The following is a 26,622-nucleotide window of genomic DNA, read 5'->3' as shown; positions in this document are numbered from 1 at the left end:
AAAACAAAGAAGAACAGATACCCACGCCAAGTTAATGGGTGTAAGCAGCCAACAGGACTGAGCTACACAGGAGATTAAAGATTCATGTTTGGATAGCAGTTATACTGGTAAAGGTCTATGAACATGGTCACCATTGAAAGGGCAGGTAACATGCTGCAAGGCTGACCTTGTATCTCTAGTCTCTACGGGGAGGAAAGTCTGCCGAGGAACAGGATGCTAGTGGAGGGATTGTGCCGAATGAAGAAAATGAACGGGTGGTCGGCGGTGAAGTACTCCTGTCTCCACGCTGCGGTGAGGGCGATGGTGACCGCGGTGGCAGCCGCCGCCTCTGTGCCCTCCTCGTTCACCTCCACGAAGGACTTGTGGACCACCTTCGATACAGAGAGGCCTCCGGCTCCTGATATGCCGGACAGGTCAGCCTTGCCACTGAAGAGGTCCTGCATACCCAGGGAGGCCAGCAGAGTGCTGAGCTCGCAGCTCTCCTCCAGCTTAAACCTGGGCAGCTGGACATTGACCTCAAGGAGATCCAGATTCTCGGGTCTGGTCCACTCACGCAGCTTCTCCAAGGTCAGCTGTTGCTCAATCTGGATTCGGAATGGGCAAAAACAAGAGCTGAAATCATTTTATAGAAGGAAGTTACTGAAGCATTGTTTGAATGAACGGGCTCCCTAGCTTCCTTCATGTTTTGTACCAACACAGATTCCATTTGGAGCATTTCATTTCTTTCTGGCTATTGGTGATAATGAACAGAGCTGCGTTCCCAGCCACCAGGGGCCCATCCACCCAGGACTCACCAGGCCCCTGCCACATGGGTCACGGGCCATCCTGGCTAAAATTGCCCTAATTGGTCGCGTGATGCAAGAGGGTGTTTTAAAGCTTTCTTCCATTATTTCATTCTGTTTATTCTGAACCCCAGTGATCACTGTGTTTATCTGGGAACCTCACACAGCTGAAGTTATCTCTGATAGATGTAGCCCATTGGTAAACACAGAAATGGACCTAGTTCCTCATCTAAAATGGGATAACAGTAGCACATACTTGGAGCGCTGTAAGTGCTGAATGAGTCACCCTACGCAAGTGCTGTGTAAGGTCAGCTACTGTCATTACTATTATCACTGCTACTGCACTGGAACAGACGCACTTTCCACTTTTCTACTGGTGCTGGCCATTCCAGACTTTCTTTTTGATAATCAGGAACGGACAAATATGGAAATACAATTGAAAGAAGGAACACAGTGGTTTTAACTTATGCTCTAGAGCTGCAAATGGCTAATATTAAACGCCATCCAACAGCAAGTTTGGTCAGGGATGGGGGAGGGGAAAACCACACAACAGGCCAGAGACACTGAAGCAAAACCTCACTCTTCACAGTTTTGCCTCTTCCTCGCCCTGGCAAGAGATAAGATTGCCTTTAAATTACAATAAGAGAGACCGCAGACAAAATTCAGGCTAGGCAGCGGGCTTCTCTCTCAGACTAACAGGCCACGTGGATCTTTTCCTGTCATGTAGCAATTGGACATTTAATGCACAACCTACGTGAACTGGGGTGAGAACGACCAGATTTTACAGCACATGGCGAAACTATAATGGTCGAGGGTTTTTCATTTTAAAAAATTGTTTTAATGAAACAGTCCCCATTTATGGCACGGTCCTCCAAAGCTCATCTAAGGGAGTCTCCACGAGCTGCCACTGGCCAGCGTTCCACTCGGTCTGTACCTTAGATGTTCCCGCTACATTGTGCACCGATAGTAGCTGAACATTTAAATGTGGGCCTTCCATAAAAAGGAACGAAACTGAGTTATGTGTAATGAGGCGGATGGACCTAGAGTCTATCATACAGAGTGAAGTAAGTCAGAGAGAGAAAAACAAATACCGTACGCTAAGGCATATGTATGGAATCTAAAAAAGCAGTACTGATGAACCTAGGGGCAGGCCAGGAATAAAGACACAGACCTACTAGAGAAGGGACTTGAGGACTGATGGGGGGAAGGGTAAGCTTGGATGAAGTGAGAGACTGGTATTTGGTAGCGTGGCATATATGCTACCAAACGTAAACTAGATAGCTTGTGGGAAGCAGCTGCATAGCACAGGGAGATCAGCTCGGTGCTTTGTGACCACGTAGAGGGGTGGGATAGGGAGGGTGGAAGGAAGACGCAAGAGGGAGGAGATATGGGGATATATGTATACGTATAGCTGATTCACTTTGTTATACAGCAGCAACTAACACAACAATGTGAAGCAATTATACTGCAATAAAGAGATTTAAAAATGTACAATAAAAAAATAAATAAAATAAAATTATATGCACAGGAAAAAAACGTTCTCATCACAAGAAAAAAAATTATAACTGTGTGGTGATGGATGTTAACTAGACTTATTATGGTAACCCTTTCACAATATATGCAGTTATAGAATCATTATGTTGTACTCCTGAAACTAACATAATGTTACATGTCGTTATACCTCAATAATAAAAGTCTCTATAAACATAAATAAATAAATGTGGAGCTTCGCACTGGCACACATGGATGGGCTACTTTACAAAGGAGTGACGGGAAACTGGGAAGGAACACCGGGTCACCTCACCAAACAAAGAACAAGCACCTACGCCAGACACTCACACACACACACACACACACACACACACACACACACACACACAGGGTCCGCGCATCACTGGGGGGGGGGGCGCACCTTCCTCAGCCCCGTGGACTCGTCCAGGATGTCATCCGGCAGCAGGATGACCATGCTGAGGTCCTTTCCCTCGTAGGGCAGTTCCAGCACCTGGCACTTAAGGTCCTTGATGTGGCCAAGCCGAAACTTCTTCTTCTGATACATCATTTTCACTAGTTTTGTGTCTTTCTGAACAATTAAAACACAGATCACTAACATTGTTCTCAGCGTGGCTTTAGAGCGCACAGTCATCTAGAAGGTCACCTGCCCTCACCTTATTCAGTCTGAAAGCTGCATCTTTTGTGGCCTCCATCATGAATTTCTCCTGCCAGTTTCCTTTGAAATAGATGGCATTCACCAGCACCAGCTTAGTCGTGCTATCAACCACACCTGAGGCCAACAGCTCTGGAATTTTCCCTAAAAAGACAAAGTTAGCTTTTTAAAAATCCACCTATCAGAATTCCACATTTGAACTGACCTTTGATTAGCAATGAAATGCCACTCAAATTCTTCCTTCTATTTAATTTCCTTTAACATGGTACTAAGTCAGCCAACCCCCCTGGGGTGCTTCTACTTTAAATAAACCAGCTCGAGGGGCAGATCAGGGGGACACAATCTGCCCCCAAAGGGCGGATGCTCCTAAACAAGTCATTTGTTTAAAGGCTAAAACCAGGAAAACTCTTCCTTTCTGGAACGTGGGATACGTAGTGGCCTCATTTTGTGACTGGCCATTCTTTTTCAGGAAAAGAACAATTTCTTAACCAAAATGTTTTGTCACTAATAAATAGCTCTCTTCTTCAAATCTTCCAAGTTAGATGCCTAACTCTCACAGGAAAGCTTTTAACAAATATCCAAAAGGTAGGACAGTTCCTCCCCTGAAACACAGGCCCCACTCATGATGTGGCATGGCCGTGACAGTCCCTGATGGAAGGAACACAGGTGTCCTGTGTGCCTCAACCGTTCCATGACTACGACAGTAACACAAACCAGAAAGAGAGCCTGAGGAGACGCAGCCCCACCTCCCGACCCTGGTTTCTTAGACAACATATTGGCGAAAAGTATTTATGGCCACAGCGGCTTGTAAACATTGATTCACAAGATTTTCATCTCTTTTAGTCTTCGTTCAATGTTAGTTTTCATTTTAAAATGTAGTTTGGGGAACTTATGGGTAGAAAACATTTAACATCTTCAGTTAAATCATGTTTACATTTCCACTTTGAGGAATTCCTACATTTGAAAGCTGTCTGGGGACATCCCCCCGTGGCGCAGTGGTTAAGAATCCGCCTGCCAATGCAGGGGACTAAGGGTTCGAGCCCTGGTCCGGAAAGATCCCACATGCCACGGAGCAACTAAGCCCGTGCGCCACAACTACTGAGCCTGCGCGCCTAGAGCCCGTGCTCTGCAACAAGAGAAGCCACCGCAATGAGAAGCCCACGCACCGCAACGAAGAGTAGCCCCCACTCACCTCAAGTAGAGAAAGCCTGCGCGCAGCAACGAAGACCCAACGCAGCCAAAAATAAATATATAAAATAAACAAATTTATTTAAGAAGGAAGGAAGGAAGGAAGGAAAGAAAGAAAGAAGAAAGGAAGGAAGGAAGACAGAAAGAAAGAAGGAAAGAAGGAAAGAAAGAAGGAAGGAAGGAAGGAAGGAAGGAAGGAAGGAAGGAAAGAAAGAAAGAAAGAAAGAAAGAAAGAAAGAAAGAAAGAAAGAAAGAAAGAAAGAAAGAAAGAAAGAGAAAGAAAGTAAGAAGGCAAGCTGTCTGGCCCTGGCCAGTGCAAGGTGGACCCCAGGGTGAGGCTGAGCGGCTAGGGAAGGGGAGAGGGAGTCACCTGCAAGGGGCAGGCGGGGAGAGGAAAGGAAGCATCAGTGTGTACGACCAGGGCTGCCCTCGCTCACCTTCCGTCTGCCCTTTGACCCACTCGTTTATGGTCTTCCTTGCGTCTTCGGCGGCCTGCAGAAAATCCACACTGGCCAGTTCAGCACCGTACATTTTCTGAGTTGAAGCTAAGAACTCCTGTTTAAGGAAAAAAATAGGAAATGTGAGTAACTCCTACTCCATACAGAAATGGTTTTTTAAACTCCTGAAAAGCAACAGAAATTGTCCCAAAAGGCATATTTCATTGTAACAAAAAAAATTCTAACCCTTCTACTTTTTTTACTATAGTTAAAAACACACAGCATTCCATTGACGACCTTAAGCACTTTTAAGTGTACAGTTGAGTAGTTTCAGTGTTGTATAAAATTTACCAATTCCTGGGGACTTCCCTGGCGCTCCCGTGGTTAAGACTCTGTGCTTCCACTGCAGGGGGCAGGGGTTCAATCCCTGGTCAGGGAACTAAGATCCCACATGCCATGCGGCACAGCCCAAATAAAATAAAACAAAATTTACCAATTCTTTTCTACCCCTTGACTAACATTTTCATAAACAAGCAAATGCTGATTGTACTTGAAAGTGAATCATGGAATTCACTCTTGCTTTAGCAAAACAGCCAGGGTCAATCTTTTCACTGTGGAGACTAGAAAATGAAATCACATCCATTTCCGGGAAAACTGTCTGCCGTGTTTTCATTCTGGATGATTTTGCTGAATGTTTATAAAACTTAAAGCTGACTTCTGTGACTTGATTGTGCTGGAAAAGTGTCTGCATTGTCTAGTGCGTTTTGGAACATGAAGAGCAAAGTACTTACAGGGAGGAAATCATAGCTTTTCTCTCCATATAACCTGTTAGCAAGTTTCAGAATGTAGGGAGCTCCATGTTTGTTGATATCAGCATTCAAACTCTGAAATCCCGAATGAATCTCTTCAACCCCTTTGAAATAGAGAGCCTAAAAGAAAGAACACATTATTTCTATAACCAGTTCTTTTGAAATTATAAGCTGGTTTCTTGGCATTTGCTTCCATCAAATCAAATTAATATTACTAATTATTGATGATCCCCAGCCATCTTCATATTCCATTTTTCATTGGAGAACAAGTAATAGAAAATTCAAAATGTATGTCTTGGTGAAACATAATACGGACATTGGAAACTGTTTTCCCATCCCTTTTTTGGTATAATTAGAGTTCCACAAATAGGAGTGGTTAACAAGCTAAATATTTATACAAGTCTGCTTTTTTCCCCAAAAATCAGAAGTGGTAAGTTCATATGTATATGCTATACAAATATAATTTTACTGAAAGTTCTCAGAAATAAACAGTAAAGATAAGAATCATCAGCTATGTAAGAACACAGAGGTGGTACAGATTGAGAGGTTTTTATTTCTTTTACTTGCAGTACTGGCATCAGTAACTCACTTAAAAATAATTTCCTTAAACTTAACATGGGGCAAAGTTGAATTCCCATACATCAGTTACATCTAGAGTCCCTTTCTGGTTTTATGAGGCCTGGGCTGGTTCCTTGCTTTTAAGTCACAAGGAAGAACCGCCACCGTGTACAAAGGCCACTTACTCACTGAGATGTGGAATGTGCGTGGAGGTGCTGTGACGGATCTCTTTACTGGAAACGGGGCTAAAACCTTAAGACTGTTCTTTTCTGAGCTTATAAAGTTCCTGGAAAGCCTCAAAACACAAGCTCAGTTTACCTTGCAGGGGATAACTAACAATGACTAGTACCGGGGTTTTTTTTTTTAAGTGGATTTTTTAAAATTTTCAAACGCTTTTGTATCTGCAGTGATGAAAAAGGTTGGTTTTTCCTAAAGTACAGAAATAGAAGCTTTGCAGCTGGAACAGGCCCATAAACGTGAATCCGGGCTGGACCTTCCCTGGCTGTAAGTGCAGTGCAATCTGTGACCCGTGTGTTAGAAAGACCTTCACTTTCACCCCTCTTTTCAAGGAAAGCCAGAGTTCCCCACTCAGCATAAAGCACGCCCCGCACACAGGTGCCCTCCACACCCACCAAGGACAGGCAGGACCCTCAGCATCCCCGCCCCCTCTCCCTGCAGGGCCCTACTGCTCACACGGGAACGGGGGTCACAGCCCACCAGGGCACACCTGGTGCCAGGCCCAGGGGTAGGAACACGGACTCACAGGCCCTCGTGTCCCCTTGACTTCTCGACTAGGTGTCATTGTGCTCAAAAGTACCAAGACACAGCCGACATTACGGGAGTCGCTGAGCATCACAGGCAAAGCGGAAACTGGACAGTCCTGGGCGGGGGAGGGCGTGGCTTACAGGAAAGCCCTGCTGACTCCTTGCGGAACGGAAGCAGCGCAGGGCACGGGGTTGTCGGCTTTCTTCCTGCTCCGTCCTCAGTCCCACAAAAGCAGAGCCTGGCACATCGCAGGTGCTCAGTAAAGACTGGGTCATGAATGACAGCCTGCATCCCAGTGGATTTTTCCTGGGGCTTTTTCTGAAAGTCTGACTTCATGAAGTATAATGTATAATATAACACAATGCTGAACACCGAAACACAGTTTTCTACAAACGCGCTGCAAGAGCTCAAAGGCACAACTTTCTGGTACGGTCTGTGCTGTAGGCACCAGCTGGGAAAGCTAGTTTCTGCTCACCTTGGACATCTGCGCTGCGGTATTGCCTCTGGTCCCCAGAAAGACCATGGCCAGCGCTGATGAAATGCTGAAGGGGGAGATGAAGATGTTGCCGGCAGGATCGCTCTTGTTCAGGGCGCGGAACAGGTCCAAGGCGAAGCGGGTGTTTGCCGCGCTCAACTGCTCCATGGTGAGGCTGCAACACAGAGCGGAGCCCTGAGCTGCCCCCTGCCACACCAGCCAATCGACAACGCCACTTCCCCATCTCCTCCTCAACTCACGCCAGCCACCTTGAAATACCCTGCAACGAACTTGTACTTTCTCTCTCCCTCTCTGTCTCTCTCTGTCTCTCTCTCAAGCGGAAGGCAAGAACACTCCATGTGCACAACTGAGGGAGCTTGGGGCGACTGGCCAAGGATTCAGCAGTGACATGGGATCAGGACTCCGTGTCCTAAAGGGCCCTGGCCGTGCAGACAGGTGCATCTGGGCCCTTCCCTACCACACGTGGGAGCGCACACTTCCCACCCTCCGTTCAAGTCTCTGATTCATTTGAGCCATGAATCCACTGCCCACTTTTACCTGAAAAAGAATGTTTCTATTAGAAAATCATAGCTACCTGCTACTCATTAAAGCAAATTCCCGCAAAAGAGACAGAAGTATCCTCGTTTTTGAGGTTCACTTGCTGGTGTTTAGAGAGGTCCGCAGTCTCACAGCTGGTGAAGGATCTGAGAGTGGGAAGCCAACACAGGCCCCGGGGTCAGGTAGGGCAGCCCGACAAGGAGAAGGTGACAAGTATCCTCTGTCACTCCCGCGGGCACGGAGGGGCTGCAGGTGAAGCACCTGGCCTTGCGCTCAGCTCAGCCAAGCACTCTCCCCACCTGACCTCGACTCTCAGCCCACATACAATCGAGGAAGAGGAACAGTCGTGCTGGCTGCCCAGCGTGTAAGTGCTAAGTTGACTTATTACTGTTGCTGCTGATAAATAGTCTCTAGGATCGCACTGGCCTCCCTTCCCTGCCTCCAGCCGCAGAAAGGAGAAGCCGCTCCGCCGGGGCTGCCTGGAAACCCTCACAGAGAGAGAAACATTCTGGACTCCGGCTTAGGCTGTGCCTTCCGCCTTCAGGCCCCAGGGAGCGACCTCTGTCTGCCGCAGGCCGCCCGGTTTGGTCTCGCGGGACGCAGAGTCGGGGACCCCGGGTGGGGCGCACGGCAGGTGTCGGTAACCACCGGACTCAGGGACCCCGCGAGGCGCACGGCGGGGCGGGGAGACCACCGGACGCGGGGACCCCGCGGGGCGCACGGCGGGGCGGGGTGACTACCGGACGCGGAGATCCCGCGGGGCGCACGGCGGCGCGGGGTGACCACCGGACGCGGGACCCCGAGGGGTGCTCGCGGATCGGAGCCTCTCCCGCCCGGCCCAGATCGCTGCCCGGCCTTACCCGCTGCTGGGCTGTCTGGGCGAGGTGCGTGGTCTGGGCAGAGCGCAGAGCGCGGCCCTTATAGGCAGAAGGGAGTGTCCCCGGAAGGCGGGGCGGCCCCGCCCCAGGATGATGCACCGCCTAGGATTTGGGGCTGCGGCTGGGCGGGGCACAGGGCGGGCCAGCGCGGCTCCAGGCAGCGCGCTCCTGGGGGCCCAGTACCTCTCTGAGTTCCAGGCAAACTCAGCTCTCCGGAAAGGACCTGATGGGCTATTTCCTACTAAGGTGTGAATGACTGAGATGACAAGGTGCCGGCTCTTAGAGGGCAAACCAGCCTCTTTGGAATCTTATCCAAACACTCCAAACTCCGGCTTACTGGGGGCTGGGGGTGTGTGTGGGGGGAGGGGCCTCTAGGGTGAGATAAAACAGAATCAGTTCCAAACAGCATTCTTGATGTCTCTGTCCCTCAGGAAGCCATGAGTCCAGCCCCAAGACTCCCCTGGCAAGTGATGAGCCCAGCAGGCTGGGTCAACTCACATACCCGAGGCACACCATGAGATCGCCCATCCGTGCGAATAAAGTATGTCTCACCCATTATACTAAAATGTAAACTGACCAGTTTTTCCCCTATACGTAATGTTAAAGTAGAATGACTATCGATGAAGAAGAAAAGCAGTAGCTGTTTCTGTGAGGTCTTTTCTTCCCCCCTTTAAATGCCTGCATATGGAATGTCATCAAAATTGATAGTACTTGAGGGTATGTAATAATTCTGCATTCTTGAAACTTCTCCCGTGCTTTTTTGCAAATCTCAGCATGAAAAGGGGACAAAGGAAAAATCCTATTTTTCAATTAGTATGGCTACTACAATGTAAATGGGTTTGTAGATCTTTTTGACTCTGAGAATTTGTTTATAAGGGCCAGAGAAGACCCAGTAATGAGAGATAAAAATACTCTCTATAGTTTTTTTAATAACTAAGATTGTAGAGTGCTTCACAGCTGATTGGAATAAAGAAACCAACATTTATTGAAAGCCAGTCATAGTTAAGTTGAGTGGTTTGATAAAACTTCTAACGTCTCCACCATGTTTCAGAGAGCTAGAGACCCCTCATCAGCTTCTAGCAAGAGGTCTGCGTGAGGAAGCCGAGAGAAAGAGGCTGCGCTGTAAAGCTGTTAAATTAAAATCCCAGACACGTAAACCAAGGAAACACGGGTTCTGAATTTTCTTTCTTGCTCCTGACATTTTGTATTTGTACTCACCTGGAGTTAGTAACCTGAGTCAAATATGAAATGAAACCGCTTCCTAAGTCAATACATGTACTGTATAAGGTTCGGACAGAAGGGACTTTATACACCAATCATGCATCAATCCGCGTGCTGTGCAAGGTCGAGGCAGAGTAACCACTCTGTGCGCTCTTGCGGCTTCAGAGTGTAAACGGCCCCTGACCGAGGTCACACAGAGATTCTCGGACATGCAGGATGGCACGGCCCGTGTGGGCAATGTTGGGCGTATCTGCTCAGCTCGAAGGTGTGGTACCCTGGCTAGATCAGCGATTTCGTCGCCTGGGACAAACCCAACAGAATGAAGGCACGTGAGGGCGGGCGCCCAGAGACATGCGCAAGCATGTTCATCACAGCGGGATTTGAGTCAGGTCCAAGCAGAAGAATGGAGAAATCATACAGCAGAACAGCGTACAACAGCAGAAATGAACAAACCGCGGCAACGCACAGCAACTTGGCTGCATCTCCAAGCGCACCGTGAAAGGAAAACGCGCACGCAGCGGTGTGAGTTACACAGGGTTCAGAAGCGCAGAACCAGCCCGTGGGCTTAGAGGTCAGGAGAGAAGGGGACCCTTGGGAGGAAGGCGGATTGCGCTGACTACATTGTCCTTGATGCTTGGCATTTGGGACCTTGATCTTGGAGAGACTGCGGGCCCAGGGCCGGTGGGTTCCCAGAGATGGGGAACGACTCCGCTGCAAGCGCACCTTGACACACAAACCAAGCAGCTCAGTGCCCTCACTCTCAATTCTCCCCTTCATCAAAGTCCCACCGGCCCTAACCCACCCCAGCAACAGGCAGCTAGAGCCCACCCGCGCAGCCCGAGCCCGCCAAAATGACCCAAACTATGCAGTCCAGCCCCAAGCTTACCTAGTGCACCTGCCGTGTCCTGCCTGTTCCTTCCTGCAAGAGCCCAAATAAAGGCCCCGGTAAAGGCCCCACCACCTCTGCCCTCTCCTCCTCTGCTTGCTGGCCCACCTGGGTGCTTCCCAGGTCCCACGCAATGTGGCGTGTCATCGTGTGCCTCCTGTCGCTGGAGATCTGTGCCTATAAACCTCCTTCATGACACTCACGTCCACGTCAGCTGACTTGGGAGGCCGGATTAGAGCAAATCCCCAGTTCATTTTTAACACAAGGGTTGTGAGTGGGACTGGCTTGGGCAGAGGAGGGCTTCTGGGATGCTGCCTACCTGCCATGTCTTGACGGGTGGTTACGCAGGGGTATGGATTTGGGGATAATGCACTGACTTGTACACATAACTTGTGTGCTTTGCTGCATGTATGTTATACTTTAACAGAAATCAGTACAAAGTAGCAAGAAAACACACTGAGCATCGGTAATCATTTCCTGTCTTTCCCCTCCCACCCCTACCCTCCGACCAGGATTAGTCAGCTTGAAGCTGGTCGGGGCCCTCTGCCACCCAGCATCTCCACTCCCCTAACTGTGCTGGGTGTGCCCGAGGGACTCAGAGGACCTTGTGAGCCCCTGCCCATCCTGTTCTCCTACACCCAGCCACACTCAAACCCCCCAGTCCAGGTAAGAAGCGTCCTGTCTACTCTCTCATGTGGGGACACGTCAGTCCTTGGTTCAAGGCGCCCAATGGCAAAGGTGGTGCCGAATAAATTTTTCAAAGATCCACAGGTAGGTTCGTAGAATCCATGGCAAGGAGAAAACGCCAGACCGGCACCAACAGATGTTTGAGAACTAATCGTCCTTCTGTTACTGACCTCAAGGGTAATTGTATTGTGGTTAGGGAACATGATCTCTATATTACTTCAATGGTGAGAAGTGTTTTGACACTTGCTTAATGACCCAGTATATGGTCAATTTGTGTAAATACCCCTTGTGTTCAGATACATCCTAAATCCATTACGGGCGGTGTTCTCTATATGACCATTGGCATGAGTGCACTAATCACTTTATCCAACTCTGTACTTAGATTCACTAGTCATGTTTAGCAAGATAATGACTATATACCAGTATTTCTAGCAACAAACAGAAAATGAAATTAAAAGAAAAGTACCACTTAAAATAGCATCAAAAAAAATCAAGTACCTGGAAATATAGCTAATAAAATATATGCAAAACCTCTATACAAAAAAAAATTTAACATTATTAACAGAAATGTTTAAAAATCTAACGGAATGAATATATCACGTTCATTGAGTGGAACTCGATATTGTAATGATAGTCCTTTTTCTCTGACTGATTTTTTGAATCAATCCCAATCCCAATAACTATTCCAAAGAAAGGGTGTGCGTTTGTGTGTGTGTATGCACTTGCGTGTGTGTGAAGCTAGGCAGGCTGAAACAGATCTTTGCAGGTACTGACATTTGACGTATGACAGGTGACAAGGCATCAGTGGGGAGATGATAGAACACTTTAAAAAGGTAGCAGCAATTGAATATATGAAAAAAATTAAAGAAAGAAAGATGAGGAGAGAGAGAGAAGGAAGGAGGGAGGGAGGGAGGGAGGGAAGGAGGGATGGAGGAAGGAAAGAAAGAAAGAGAGAAAGAAAGAAAGAAAGAAAGAAAGAAAGAAAGAAAGACAGAAAAAAAGAAAGAAAGAAAGAAAGAAAGAAAAAGAAAGGAAGGAAGGAAAGAAGAAAGAGGGAAAGGAAGAAAGGAAGGAAAATATTCCTTACCTCACACTATACCAAAAAATCAATGCCAAGGGTATTTAAGATCTATGAAAGCAATATGAAAAATAAAATGAAATAAATTTTAGAAGAAAATGTAGGAGAATTTTCCATGAGTTTGGGGTAGGGAAGAAGTTTTTAAAGAAGAAAATGAAAGCATTTACTATAAAGGGAGTGATTAATAAATCTACTACTTTAAAAATAATAATTTCTCTTTATTACCAAGACAACATTAAGACAGTTAAAAAGACAAGCCACACAACCGAAAGAGAATTGAAAGGCATACAATGGACAGACGGTTATCGTGTTTGTGTACAACTTTTACAAAGCACATTAAAAACACATTAAAAAACCCCAAGCAAACAATTTGAATAAACACTTTAAAAGAGGAAATCGAAATGGCTTATACATGCATAAAAAGGTGTTAAATACAAACTTACAAGCTTAAAACATAATGAGATCTCTCCCACTCACATTGCCAAAAACGTTGAAAATTCTGCAATTCAAAGTGTTGCCAAGAACGCAGACCCACTGGGCTTCTCTCACCCCTGGGGGGATTATAAACTGGGAAAAGTACTTTGCAAAATAGTTTGGTGATCATTATTCAAGTTCAGTTGTTTAAGAATGTTGACCCAGCAACCTTCTCCTAGAGAAGTGTATTCACATTGTACATCCTGACATCTATAGGAATGCTGGAGGTACCTTTCTCGGTGAGCCCCAAAATCAGCGACAGCAGAATGGGGACATAAATCGTGATATATCCATCCAATGGAATACTATATAGTAACGAACATGGACACGTTGTTGCTGCATTCACAGCATGGATGAAGCTACAAAACATAAGTTGAGCAAGAGAAGCCGGATTCAGAAGACGACGTTTCAACATTAGTTCATTTATGGAAATCTCAAAATCAGGCTGAAGCAAACTGTACTGCTTAGGAATAGAGCAGAAGGGTAAAACCACAGAGGAAAGCAAGGAAATTTTCGCAAAGTTAGCAGAGTTGTTACCTGTGGGGAGACAAGAGGAAGGGGCTGTGACCAGGGGGAGTCACATGGAGCAGAGGCAGCTTCCTGTGCACGGCAGACTTGCTTTCCTGACCTGGGCCCCACGGTGCATGCTTTATAATTAAGTGTTCAATTAACCTTATGACCTGTGCATTGTATTTCACAATAAAGCAAAAGAAGTAATGTCAAGTCATCTGCCAGATTAACATAGCTCAAAATGCCTGGTAAGTTGTTGTAATTATAGTTGCAAAGTCAAGTTGAGAAGTCCTTGAAGAGGCTCCTAGTGCAGGAACTGTGGGCAGACATACATCCCAAAGACGGGAGGGAGCGAGGAGCCTCCCATTGCCCGGGTCCAGCTCGATGGTCAACCAGTGGTCACGTCCTCTCCACGACCTCCTGTGACATACAGGAGGCTGGTCCCCGGCCGGAATGCTGTGTGGCAGATGCAGCCATGAATACAGCGTGCAGGAATCGGGGTGAAGGCTGGTCCTTAAGGGGCTTGGCCAGCCCTGGCAGGGTGGCCTGAAGACGTGAGGACAGACCCTGTCCCCTGAGTGTCCCCCAGGGTTGGGAGTGCTGTGCAGTAGTAGCTGGAATTTTACAGTCCTCTTGATTTTGTTCAGAAGTTTCTAGTCGGATAAAACAGGTTAGAGGGGAGACAAGCTTGCCACGCACTTGTTGCATTCAGTGATGGTACAGACTAATGAATTTAGCATTCTTATAAGAGTATGAAGACCTAGACTCGTCTTGAAGAACTGCCAGCCTTGAGTCCGGGTCGTCTGAAACACCAGGTCGCCATGTGAAAAGCTGAGCACCCCCGGCTGTGCTCCCCAGAGCAAAATAGACTTCTAGAAAAGGAACTGGAAAAAGCAAAACTCAGATGCTCAAAACAAGGTGAATTAACGAAAGAAGGAGCTATAAGGACAGAGTCGTTGAAGGTGAATTGATTCTAAATAGGACACACGTGAGAGTGAGCACACACACCCCGTCCCTCGTCAGCGGACCAGTCTAGGGCCACAAGGAGAGCGTCACCCTGGGAACACACAGCGTGCACCTCTTTCTTCCAACATGATGTCCTAGAGGCACCACCTCTTCACCCCCTCCCCTCAGGGGAATGTGTGCATGCCACCAACACTGCTTCCCTCCTAGTCCTCCTGGCTGGCTCGCCCTACAAGCATAAGGGGACGGTCGGTCTCTAAGGGGTTTCCTCATGACCGAATTATTCATCCTGCTCACACAGCCTGAAAGTGGACGTGAGCTCCTCTCAGACTTGTCCCCCCTTCAAATTGCTGATTATTGCACACCCAGAACATCCACAAAAATCTTGATTTTTTTTCCTCTCTTCAAAAGTAATTTTGAATTCGCTTGTTTTCCGATTCAGTTTAAGAAATTAAATAAGTGAATTATTATACTTTTGATCAACTTGAAGCTTGGTGGGGTTGAGGTCTCACAGTGGTGTTTTGTAAATATGTTCAATGGGATTATTAGGAGCACATTATCTCCATGTTGGAGTGCACTGTAGATAACAAGCTCTTTTATTTTAGAGATTCAGTCTCTAAACATAAACAAAATTTATGATAGTCCATGAGCATGGAAACATTTTAAACTTAAAAAGTAAATTTTGTATACCAGGTGGTGTATTTACTATAGTTAAAAGAGAAATGTGGGTGCTTCCCTGGTGGTGCAGTGGTTAATAATCCGCCTGCCAACGCAGGAGACACAGGTTCGAGCCCTGGTCTGGGGAGATCCCACATGCCGCAGAGCAACTAACCCCATGGGCCACAACTTCTGAGCCCACGCGCCTACAGCACGTGCTCCGCAACAAGGGAAGCCACCGCAATCAGAAACCAGGGCACCTACCTTGATCCCCACAGGATTGGAAGGGACACCATTCAGCCCGTAACAGGATCCCAATGTCTCAAGACAGTTCCTGCACAGGTAGGCATAGCCTTGTCTTGCTAACTTAAAAAGCTGTTCCCCAATATACTTTGTATCAAACTGCTTGAACTGCTTTCCTTTGAAGTATATAGCATTACTGAGGACCCGTTTTGTCAATAAATCAACTGACTTGGCAGGCAATACCTCTACATTTTGTCTTTTTTTAAAAAAAGAAAGAGAATAGGTCTAAGTAATATTAAACCACACATGCTGGGATAATACACAGAGGAACACACCATGAGCTGAGGGCCACCTTCTCAAACTGTGTTATGGTCGCTATGCGTGGAAGCCAAATTAACATACGTTGGCCGCTGCCAGGAAACCCTGATCCCTGCATTTTCACAGGGTGTTTGAAAGTATTAACAATTTGGAGTTTGGGCCGTTGTCTCTGCAAGAGGCAAATTGTAATCCTTTTAAAAAGAAGTTAGGGATGAACAAAGAACCACATTAAATAGTTCATGAAATAGAGAAATGTCTATAAAATAAACGGGCAGGTTGGGGATGGTGAGAGAGTCCCTGCACCTGGCTTTAGGAAGAAAGCTTTTCGGGACAGAATGATGAGAACTGTGCCTCGGCAGGTGTAGAGGAATACAGCGGGATTGGGAGGAAAAGGCACTCGTGTGGGACTGGGGTGGCAGTGAGGACCCTCGTGGAAGGCAGGGTGTCTGGGCTTAGACTCACCGGGCCCTATCCTGTCCCAGGCATTGCCCTCGGGGCCAGAGATGCATAGACGTAGTTAATCTTCTCTACAGGACCCGTGGGAGGAGGGTCCTACCTTGATCCCCACAGGACACAGAGTAAGGAGGGTTCTCACAGCCCCTACGGAAGGAGTGTTAGAAGCAGGAGTCATTGCCACTCGTAATGTCAGATCATACTGGGGCAAATTTCTTTTATTTATTTATTTATTTTCATTTTTACATCCCCAGCATCTGGGCCAAAGTCAACATTCAAAGTGTTCGTTAAATTAAGCTTTAAAAAAAGGAGGGATTGGGCTTCCCTGGTGGCGCAGTGGTTGAGAGTCCGCCTTCCGATGCAGGGGACACGGGTTCGTGCCCCAGTCCGGGAGGATCCCACATGCCGGGGAGCGGCTGGACCTGCAAGCCATGGCCGCTGAGCCTGCGCGTCCAGAGCCTGTGCTCCGCAACGGGAGAGGCCACAACAGTGAGAGGCCCGCGTACCGCAAAAAAAAAAAAAAAAAAAAAGGGAGGGTTTAGCAAATATACACTACTGTATAAAAAATAGATTAATAACAATGTACTACTGTACACAGGGAACCATATTCAATGTCCTGTAGTAACCTATTATGAAAAAGAATATATATATGTATAACTGAATCACCTTGCTGTACACCAGAAACTAACACAACATTGTAAATCAGCTATAACTCAATTTAAAAAAAAAAAAGAAAGAGGAAACTGCCTCAAGCACGAGGCAGTGTTTGGCTTCTAGGCGCATGTTACTGCACAATGGGGCGTGTCACTGCTCCGCAGATCAGTGCAGAGAGAACCGAACGGAAATGCATTTGCTGATGATTATTGCTGTAACGCTTTTTTTTTCTTTTTTTTCTCCCAGAATAATTAAAAATAGAGCGCTTTCCCTTATGTAACGATCTCACCAATTTGTGCGTGGCAGAAGTGTCCACGGAAATCGTAAGAACAACAGAAGAATTAAATCTCTCCCTGCAGCCCTTTCTGCCTCCCAGGCATGTATGTGTTATGTGGACGCCTCCGGCTCGTCTGGATCAAATATCTGGCAAAACCCTTTTATTTATTTATTTATGGCTGCGTTGAGTCTTCGTTGCTGTGCACAGGCTTTCTCTAGTTGCGGGGAGCCGGGGCTACTCTTCCTTGCGGTGCGCGGGCTTCTCATTGCGGTGGCTTCTCTTGTTGCGGAGCATGGGCTCTAGCCGTGTGGGCTTCAGTAGTTGTGGCTTGCGGGCTCAGTAATTGTGGCGCACGGGCTTAGTCGCTCCGCGGCGTGTGGGATCTTCCCAGAACAGGGCTCGAACCCGTGTCGCCTGCATTGGCAGGTGTATTCTTAACCACTGCGCCACCAGGGAAGCCCCCTGGCAAGACCCCTTAAAGGCCTCTAGGGGAAAGACCAGTCTTAAAACAATCTTTCTGATCCTTAAAGGGTTGATAACTTTTCTGAGAAATGAAAATCCTAAAAATCATGCTGACGAGATAGTGCATTTCCGACTGACTGTCGCAGACTGTCGTCCATAGAGGACCACGCCGTAAAGAGGATGGAGACCGTGGCATGACTGGCCGCTACACCAGGGGACATAGGGACAGCCACCGTGGCCCTGTGGTCACTTTTGTTTTGTGGCTGGATTCACGGTCCTTAAAGGTGGGATTCTGTCATGTGCTTTGCCTTTGACATCCAGCGTGGAGCTCGCTTAGTGCTGGACTCCTCACTAGTCACCCCGCCCTTTTCCAGGCTCCCGAAGAGGTTATTTTCGCTGAGGTTTGTGATATAATAAAAAAAATCATGCATTTGGTCTTTGTTCCCAGTCCCTGGCACAGAGCTCCTAAAACCAGGGTGATTGGAGGGTTGGAAGTTTCAGGTCCACCGACAGACCTCTGCGGAAGGAAAAGGGGCTGGAGACCGAGTTCCATCACATGGCCGATGATGAATCCATTATGCTCACATAAAACCCTCAACGGTGGGGACCGGGGGACTCCAGGTTGGTGAACACATGGAGGTTCTGGGAGGGTGGTGCCCCGAGAGGTTAGGAAGCTGTGTGCCCCTCCCCCATACCTTGGCTATGCAGTTACATTCTTTGTAACAAACCAGTGATTGTACGTAGGGTGCCTTCCTGCGTTTGTCATTCTCGCCAATTATCAAATGTAGGGTGGGCTGTGGGAACGCTGAGTTTGTAGGAAGCGGGGTAGAAATACAGGCATCCTGGGCACCCCGTTAGCAGCTGGAGTCACCCCTCCGGGGGCAGTCTGGTGGGGCTGAGCCCTTTAACTTGTGAGAGCTGAGCTAACGCTGGGTAGTTAGTACAAAGTTGAGTTGAAGATTTGGACACTTGGTGTTGGAGAATTGGTTGGTGAACCAACCTGGAGGTTCTCAAGTGTCTTTACTCCTGCCTACTCATAGCGTTGCTAAGTTCACAGCTGTTTTTTCTTATTAGTCGTGATCTCTTTAGGCAAGACTTACTGAGAGGAAACCAGTCATACGTCTTCTCTCCAAAAACCTGTGAGCCATTCTAAGCAAGTTCTCAGTTCCCGGTTTCCTAACGTCAGTAAGAAATGACTGGAAGCCTTCACCTCTATCAACAGACAGTACCTTTCAAAGAAAGAAAAATACAGTTTGTTGTGTTGCCCTTTAGCTTCCAAGAACAGTGATGGTTCACCAAGGAAGCTTTTTACTCAGCTCCACTGGGTCTCTTCCTGTCTTAGCAGAGAGATGGGTTGGCCCTGTCTGGGAGAGTCCTACCTTTGGGGAAAGATCACGTGACAAAAGTAGGAAGAGACCAAGCAGCAGGGTTAATATTTGGTGGACTGAAACGTGCTCTCTTCATGAGTAATCAACCATGAATAAATCGACGATTAGAACATCCGATCTGAATATGTACAGAAGTGCCTTGAGCATAAGCTATCATAAAAGTGTTATGTTCACATATTTGTGTGAATCATTTGTGGTTAATGAATAAAAGGACGTTTGGAGCACTTTGTGGGCTCCCTGCTCCAGTCATGCAAGTCGACTTGTTCCTCAAGACAGAGCTACATACACAGGGTATTTGGGCGAAATCCTACCATGTCTTTGTTCAATAAAACTGAAGTAACTAATATCTTCACTATTTTTAATAAACACAGAAAACCTCTTACTATTTTTAATAAACACAAAAAACCTATTACCTTAAAAATTTGGTTTCTCATATGTTAGTTTGAAATAAAGTCCAAAATGAATTAATAACAAAAAATAAAATTATAAAAACTCTAAAGAAAAATATCGGTGAATATTTATATGACTCTTTGTTTTTGCCTTTAACAACTTGTATGTTGGTGTTTCAAGCAAAACTGAAACAGAAAGATTTCCACTCTAACATCCTGTTGTGACACGAATCAGGAAAAAAATGTGGTTTCTCTTTCCCTTTTTAGCCAAAAATTAGAAAGTTGGAATGCTCAAGTGTTACAAAACCTAGAGCGTGTACTTGGCTTGTGACATGAGAGTTCTCCAGGCAGGGCCAGCTTCGCAAGCAGATGACCTTGTGTATTTGCAAAAGGCCCCGCACTCAGAAGGACCCGCCCTTGATCCGAGTTCGGCTGTCCTGTCCTGAAATTCAAACCAGGGACCTCTCATTTGCATTTTGCACCAGGCCTCATAAATTATACAGCTGGTGCTGGTGGTGGGCTCTGGAGATACAATAGTTCATTGGAATCCAGTGTAGTAAATGCTTCAGCTTCAAAGAATTAAACACACAGGGGGAACATTTAACCCTCAGGGCTTAGTGAGGGTCAGCCAGTGATGCCAGGGGCGGAGCTGGGGAGCCTGGTGGAGGGAGAGGGGGGTGGAAAGGGAAAGCGTAGAAAGTGGAAAGGCAGAGCCCCAGAGGAAAGACAGAGCATGGGAGAGTCAGGAAACTATGACTAGTTCAGTTGGGATGGAGTCAAGAGTTGTCCTCAGAGGAATGGCGAAGGATGAGGAGGAGAGTGGCTAAATTAGGAAGCGCCCTGTATTGCTTTGTGGGGCTGCCATAACCAAGGACCACAGGCTGGGGCATAAACAACAGAAATTTACTTCTCACAGTTCAGGTCTGGAAGTCTGAGATCCAGGTCTCAGCAGGGTTGGTTCCTCCTGAGGCCTCTCTCCTTGGCTTGCAGACGGCCGCCTTCTCACTGTGTCCTCATGTGGCCTTTCCTCTGTGCATGTGTGCCACAGTATCTCTTCCTCTTCTTATAAGGGCACCAGTCCTATCGGATTAGGGCCCCACCCCATGACCTCATTTAACCTTAATTACCTCCTTAGAGACCCTATGTCCCAATACAGTCTCATCTGAGCTCCTGGGGGTGAGGACTTTGACATATAACTTTGGGAGGAGGACAACTCAGTTCATGACACACCTTGTTAATCTTTATCCTAAAGGCAAAGGGCAACCACCCAAGCTCATCTCAAGTCTCAGGTGTTCTACCTGGGCGCACAGCAGGACCACATGTTCTAGGCTCCCCCCTGCAGTCAGGTGTGGACGTGAGGTTGAGTCTCACTGGCAGGAGCAGTGGATGTGATGCCGTTTCCACGCACCGCCCTGCACACTCCTTATTCTGCAGCGTCCTTGGAAGGTGGGTGCTGACTGTACCAAAATCTAGGTCTCCGATCCACCACCTGAATAACACTTCCATGACTTTACAGTGGGCGAGAGATAGTTTCTACTGCGTTTAGCTATAGAGACTGTGGGCTTAGGCTGTAGCAGCTGGAATTACCCAGATTTACTGTGGGCAAGACCTCCCTGCCAATCAGGAGAATGGGTTGAAGAAAAGGAGGACGAGAGGGGAGGCCGCTGCAGGAGTCCGCCCGCCGAGCAAGGACGGCAGCCTGTCTGCAGCCTCAAAATCTGCAGCCGGGGTGACAGAGGGGAGAAGGTGCCCTGCCTCTGGCCTGGTAGCCTTCAGGTCTCTCCAGTTGGTATCTGACGAGGAGCACCAGGCATCAGTGCCCGGGATGCAGACTTGATGGCGTGAACCCCACTGCTGCTCTCGTGGATCTTACGGTCCCAGAGCTGAAAACAAAAGAGGGTTGGGAACCTAGGCGATGATGTCCCCTTTGCATGAACTGACACAGAAGCGCTTGTCAGGGTGTCCAAATGGAGGAGGAAGTGGGCACCTGGAGATGTGGGAGCTCAGGAGAGAGACCTGAGCTCAACGCGTCAGCTCTGGGCGGGCAGGTAGACCAGAGACGTGAAGCACGTCAGCTCGGGATGGGGCAGCTGGGAGAGGGCCAGGCCAGCCCTGTGAGCAGCAGGAGCACTGGAAGGCTGGACAGAGGATGGCGCCTGACGTGAGACCAAGCAGGAAGTGGTAGGAAGGTGCAAGGACGATCGGGAGCCCTGGGAGGAGGAAGTCACCAACAGTAGCAAATGTTGCCCAGGAATCAGGAGCCTCTTGAATCTAGGAACAAGGAGGGCGGTGGCGACCATTTGTGCAGCTCGAGCGGGCAGTGGAAAGAGACCGTGTACACAGGTGCTCTATGGACGCCTCTTGTGGCCAGGCTGCAGTCTGCAGGGAAAGGTGGGTACTGACCTCACACTTTATCCACATTAATTCCCAGATGGATCAAAGTTTTAACTTGAAAACAAATCATTAAAATATTGGAGGAAAGGAGACTTTCTAAGCATTCACAAAACCTGGAAACTAAGAGACTGATACATTTAACCACGTATGAACTTTAAAAATTTTTAACATGGTGAAAACACCATGTAAAATAAAAGACAAACTAGGGACATACTGAAAACTCATTTCCTGGACAAAAGGTGAATTTCGTTCACATATAAAATGCCCCTACTCATGCACGTAACCCTAGGGAATATATGGGTGAAGGATATGAAGTCAGTTCACAGACCAGGGAATGAGAAACGGCTCTGAAAAATAAGGAAAAAATGGAAATAAACCTTACTCATGAAAAGAGAAAGGTCAATGTTTGACTGGCATTCTTGTTAAAAACTCTTATAAAAACCAAGGATAAAAGGATATTTTTAAAACCATTTATGTAGCTTTTATTTCAATTTCAGTACCTTGTCACTCAGTATTACACAAATGGTTGTATTCTGGAGATCTTGTTTAAATTATGTGCAGATTACAGAATTATATTTTCGTTTTTTAAATTTTAATTTAATTTTTAAAATTTATTTATTTTGGCTGCATTGGGTCTTCATTGCTGCACACGGGCTCTCTAGTTGTGGTGAGTGGGAGCTACTCTTCATTGCGGTGCGTGGGCTTCTCATTGAGGTAGCTTCTCTTGTTGTGGAGCGTGGGCTCTAGGTGCAAGGGCTTCACTAGTTGTGGCACGTGGGCTCAGTAGTTGTGGCTCGTGGGCTCTATAGCACAGGCTCAGTAATTGTGGCGTACGGGCTTAGTTGCTCTGCAGCATGTGGGATCTTCCCAGACCAGGGCTCGTCCCCTGCATTGGCAGGCAGATTCGCAACCACTGTGCCACCAGGGAAGTCCCCAGAATTATATTTTCTTACTTAAAAATTTAAATAAATGGACATATAGAGAGTAAAACAATGTAAGTTTTCCTCCTATACCCCCTACTCCAATCTATCCCAGAGATAACCACTGTGCAGGAAAGATGTAGCCCCTTAAACTGTTTCTTATGGATTCACATATATAAATTCACATGTACACATACAGGGTTTTGTTCACAAAAATGACAACATACTATATACATTGTACTGCAAAATACATTTTTTTTTTTTTTTTTTTTGCCGTATGTGGGCCTCTCACTGTTGTGGCCTCTCCCGTTGCAAGTCGACTTGTTCCTCATATCTGAGGAACATATCTGAGCATGTGTGCAAATGCTTCTGTACAACAGATAATCTAAAAGTGAGAGTGCTGGCCCCAAGGGAACATTCATCTGAAATTGAAAGACTTCCAAAAAGTCTTGTTAACTTCCCTCCAAAAAGCCGAATTTATACCACACTTCTTCATAGACTGACGGGCACTGGGAATTACCAAGCTCTAAATTATAACAAAGGGCAGCACAAGGATTCTTATGGTGATTGCACACTCTGTCTCAGAATTCCTGGATAGTGCAAAAAAGACCAAGACAAAACAAAACAAAAAACAAATTCTAAAAACAGGAACCAGGAGTGTATGAGAAGGATGTGCTCCCTCTTAAGGTCATTTGCCTCTTGCATAACCACAGAGCAGAAAACCCAAGAGAATGTATTGAAAACTCTTAAATGACTAAGAGTTCACCAGTTTGGCCATATATACAATAAATGCTGTGATATAATAAGAAATATGTACTGGTCTCTGCCCATCCCCCAGATCCCGACACAGAGCTCCTACACCCCTTGGCACTTCCTGGGTGGCAGGAGCATCACTTGTTCTAAGGAGGCCAATCCTGGTGGCTCCCGGATGGCTGCAGGGTGGGGCTGCTCTCCAGAAAGGCCCAACCACGATGAGATGCTTGAACTTTCAGTCCCATCCCCCAGGCTCCAGGGAGGGGAGGGGGGCTACAAATTAATAATCGATCACGCTCCATGAAAATTCCTAAGTGGCGGCTTCTGAGAGCTCCCAGGACGCTGAACACGTGGAGGACCAGCCTGGTCTGTGCATCAGTTGAGTTACCCGACAACAACTCTGGAATTCTACCTTCAGGGAAAAGTAGAGAATACAAAGCATGATGAATCAACCATGATAGGGCTTATTGGAACATCCTTGATGATTAGTCTAGAACCAAACATTCTTTTTTCAAATTTGCTGAGTTTGGATTGGTATACAGAGAAATCACACACGCGGGTGGTGACATCGGGACATCTGCAAAGTCAGTGATGTGAACCACTTCCCGGTCACTCAAGGAAAACTCTGCTCCAGGTGGGAGAACAAGACAAACAGGAAATGAGGGATGGGCTGGAGAGACTACGTCATCTCATGTGGTCAAATGCCCCAAAGCTACGTCCAGGGCAAACATTCCACGACTCGGCACAGGCAGCCACAACGAATGGCTCGAAGGGGAAATCACCAGCCATGGACAGCGTGAGTGCATTGATGAACTTCTGGAAGCCTCCAGAAAAGATGCTGGGTCTGGAGCCAGAGAGCGAAGAGGAAGGAGGCCACCTCAATAAACCCTGAATGCTGTTGACCTAACACATGGCAATTTTAGAATTGTACTTTTTTTTCATTTTAAAGCTCAAAAATATTTTATGGAGGAAGATCCACTTATTGTTGCTCTCCATCCAAAAAATAAGTCCAATATTAAGGTAATTAGCAAAGTGTGGTGCTGGCAGCAGGTCAAGCCAGCTCGAGAGCCTTGGGAAAATCAACAGAAATCACTCACAGGTGCACTAGCGCACGCGCGCGCGCGCGCACACACACGGCTCCTGGGAGCAGTGAAGTCCAATCCTTTCCCATCTGAAGAGGAGGACAGGGTCAGGGAGGAGGAAGGGGAGGAAACCCCAGATGAAAAACTGGTAGGTACTCTGCCTGGTCCCCACACACCACGTCTATTCTTTTGCGGTACGCGGGCCTCTCGCTGTTGTGGCCTCTCCCACCGCGGAGCACAGGCTCCGGACGCGCGGGCTCAGCGGCCATGGCTCACGGGCCCAGCCGCTCCGCGGCATGTAGGATCCTCCCGGACCGGGGTACGAACCCGCGTCCCCCGCATCGGCAGGCGAGCTCTCAACCACTGCGCCACCAGGGAAGCCCACCACGTCTCTTCTTGCAGACGTGAAGACTCCTCGTGAGATTTTCAGTTGTGACTCAGGCCATGGTCTCCCCATGTGCCAGCTGATACTTGAAAAATGTATGAGATGCCGAACTGTATCCAGACAGCCTGGAAACGGGTATAAAATGGGCTGGGAGGCAAACAACTTTCACCTACAGTGGCTGCTCAGTCTGGGGACGGCCCTCGGCTCCCTCTGGCCAAGCATTATCCCATAACCCATAACCCAGCTCAGAGCGCCTGCCCTTCCTGTTCTCCAGACCTCCGGTGACTCTTGGTCACTGGAAATGGGGCCGAGACAGTGTGCATTGTTTTGTTCTGTTTTTTTTGTTTTTGACTCAGAAACACGGATTTGGAAGCTTCCCTCATTCCTCCCACCCAAAGCCTCCAGAGTAGGCTGAGCATGACAGGGGAAACGAGTGCCTGGGAGACATCGGAGTGGAAAGGCGAGGAGGAAGGGGGGGGGGTCCAGGAAAGGACAGTCGGGGTGACGGGGTACAGCCAGCGAGAACGGGGAGGCTGTGTCTGTGAAGCAGGGAGGTCGGCGGTGTTCGCGCTGGTGGGCAGGTCGTCTGAAACTGGGGGCACATCTGAAACTGAACGAGGCACGGCCATCGTCCCCCAGCCCACATTTCTCCGGCCCACCTTGGAAATGAGACCCTCTCTCACCCAACCAATGGCCTCAGGCCCCCTTCATCCATCACACGCGTCACCACCAAGCCTTGCCTGCTGCCTCCGCGCCGCCGGTTGAGAGCCTCAGGACAGAACGGGTCCCCCACCTCTCCCCACATACACTCTGCGCAGAGGAAGGCGTCGTCCTGGCCCTCCACGCAGCTCTTAACCCGCCCACGGCCCCTGGGATCAGCTCAAAGAGCACTTGCCCTAAACGACCCAGCCTCCTGCCCCGGCCTCTGGAACCCCTGCAGCCCCTCCAAGCCACGTGTGAGCCTCCGAAAGCACTGTTTGCCCGACTCCGGTTAAGGGCGCTCACCCTTCCCTCTCCACGCAAGCATCACGGCCTGAGGCGGCGTCTGAGTCCCCACCCTGCGCGACTCTCCCAGACCCTGCGCCCCGGATGCGCGCCCCGGCCCGAGCCGCACAGCCAGCGCTCCGGTAAACAGGCCGCCCCGCCCGCCCCGCGCTCTGCGGGAGGGGCCCCCACGCGCGCGCTGGCCCACCTGCCTCCTCTGCTCCGCGGGACCCCGACCGCCCGAGGCGCAGACCCCGCCGCTGCAGCGCCCAGTGCCGCCCACCGCCCAGGACTTCCCGGCTCCGCGGGCGGGGCGGGGCGGGGCGCGGCCGGGAACTGGCGCCGCGGGCGGCCGTGCCCCGCCCCGCCCGCACCGCGCCCCGCCCAGCCCGCACCGCCCGCACCGCGCCCCGCCCAGCCCCGCACCGCCGGGACGCAAGGTTCCGCTGGGACCCCGACCGCTGGGACGGGACCGGGGACGGGGACGGCGGCAGAGACAGGCGAGGTTCTGAAAGGGAAAGCGCGGCTGCCGGTGGCTCTGTGTCCAGTGAGAAGGGACACCAGGGGCGCGTGCAGAGGGGCGAAGAGGACCCGAACCCCTGGGTTCTTGCACTTGCACGAAGCGGACACAGGTGCAGAGGCGCGCTTCTGCTGTAGGTGCGGAGGGCCTGGGGCTCTTTGTAGCGGGGCCGATTCAGCCAGGACGGAGGACTCCTGTCCTCCAGGGCCCGCCGCTCATCAGCGGACCCGAGCCCACTTGCAGAGGCCAGCGTCCCTGGGGTCCGAGCCCTTGCCCACCGCCGGGCTTGGGCTGTGGTGCTGGCTTGTAA

The 26,622-nt window shown here is 48.6% G+C and overlaps 1 protein-coding gene across 1 annotated transcript; it reads right to left on the bottom strand.

The window, feature by feature from the left end:
* LOC309967588 (leukocyte elastase inhibitor-like) lies at nt 1-8,673 on the bottom strand. Its single transcript, XM_082848369.1, has 7 exons — nt 8,597-8,673; nt 7,179-7,353; nt 5,363-5,500; nt 4,572-4,689; nt 2,948-3,090; nt 2,695-2,862; nt 1-584 (listed from the first exon to the last, which is right to left on the bottom strand). Exons 2-7 carry the CDS (start codon nt 7,344-7,346, stop codon nt 183-185), a joined length of 1,137 nt encoding a protein of 378 aa, XP_082704495.1. The 5' UTR covers nt 7,347-7,353; nt 8,597-8,673; the 3' UTR covers nt 1-182.
* Nucleotides 8,674-26,622: the final 17,949 nt, after the last annotated feature.

The sequence above is a fragment of the Leucopleurus acutus genome (assembly GCF_964270905.1).
Source record: "Leucopleurus acutus genome assembly, chromosome: 10".
Lineage (NCBI taxonomy): Eukaryota > Metazoa > Chordata > Mammalia > Artiodactyla > Delphinidae > Leucopleurus > Leucopleurus acutus.
The sequence above is the reverse complement of the archived record's forward strand: the minus strand, read 5'-3'. Positions and strand labels throughout refer to the sequence as shown.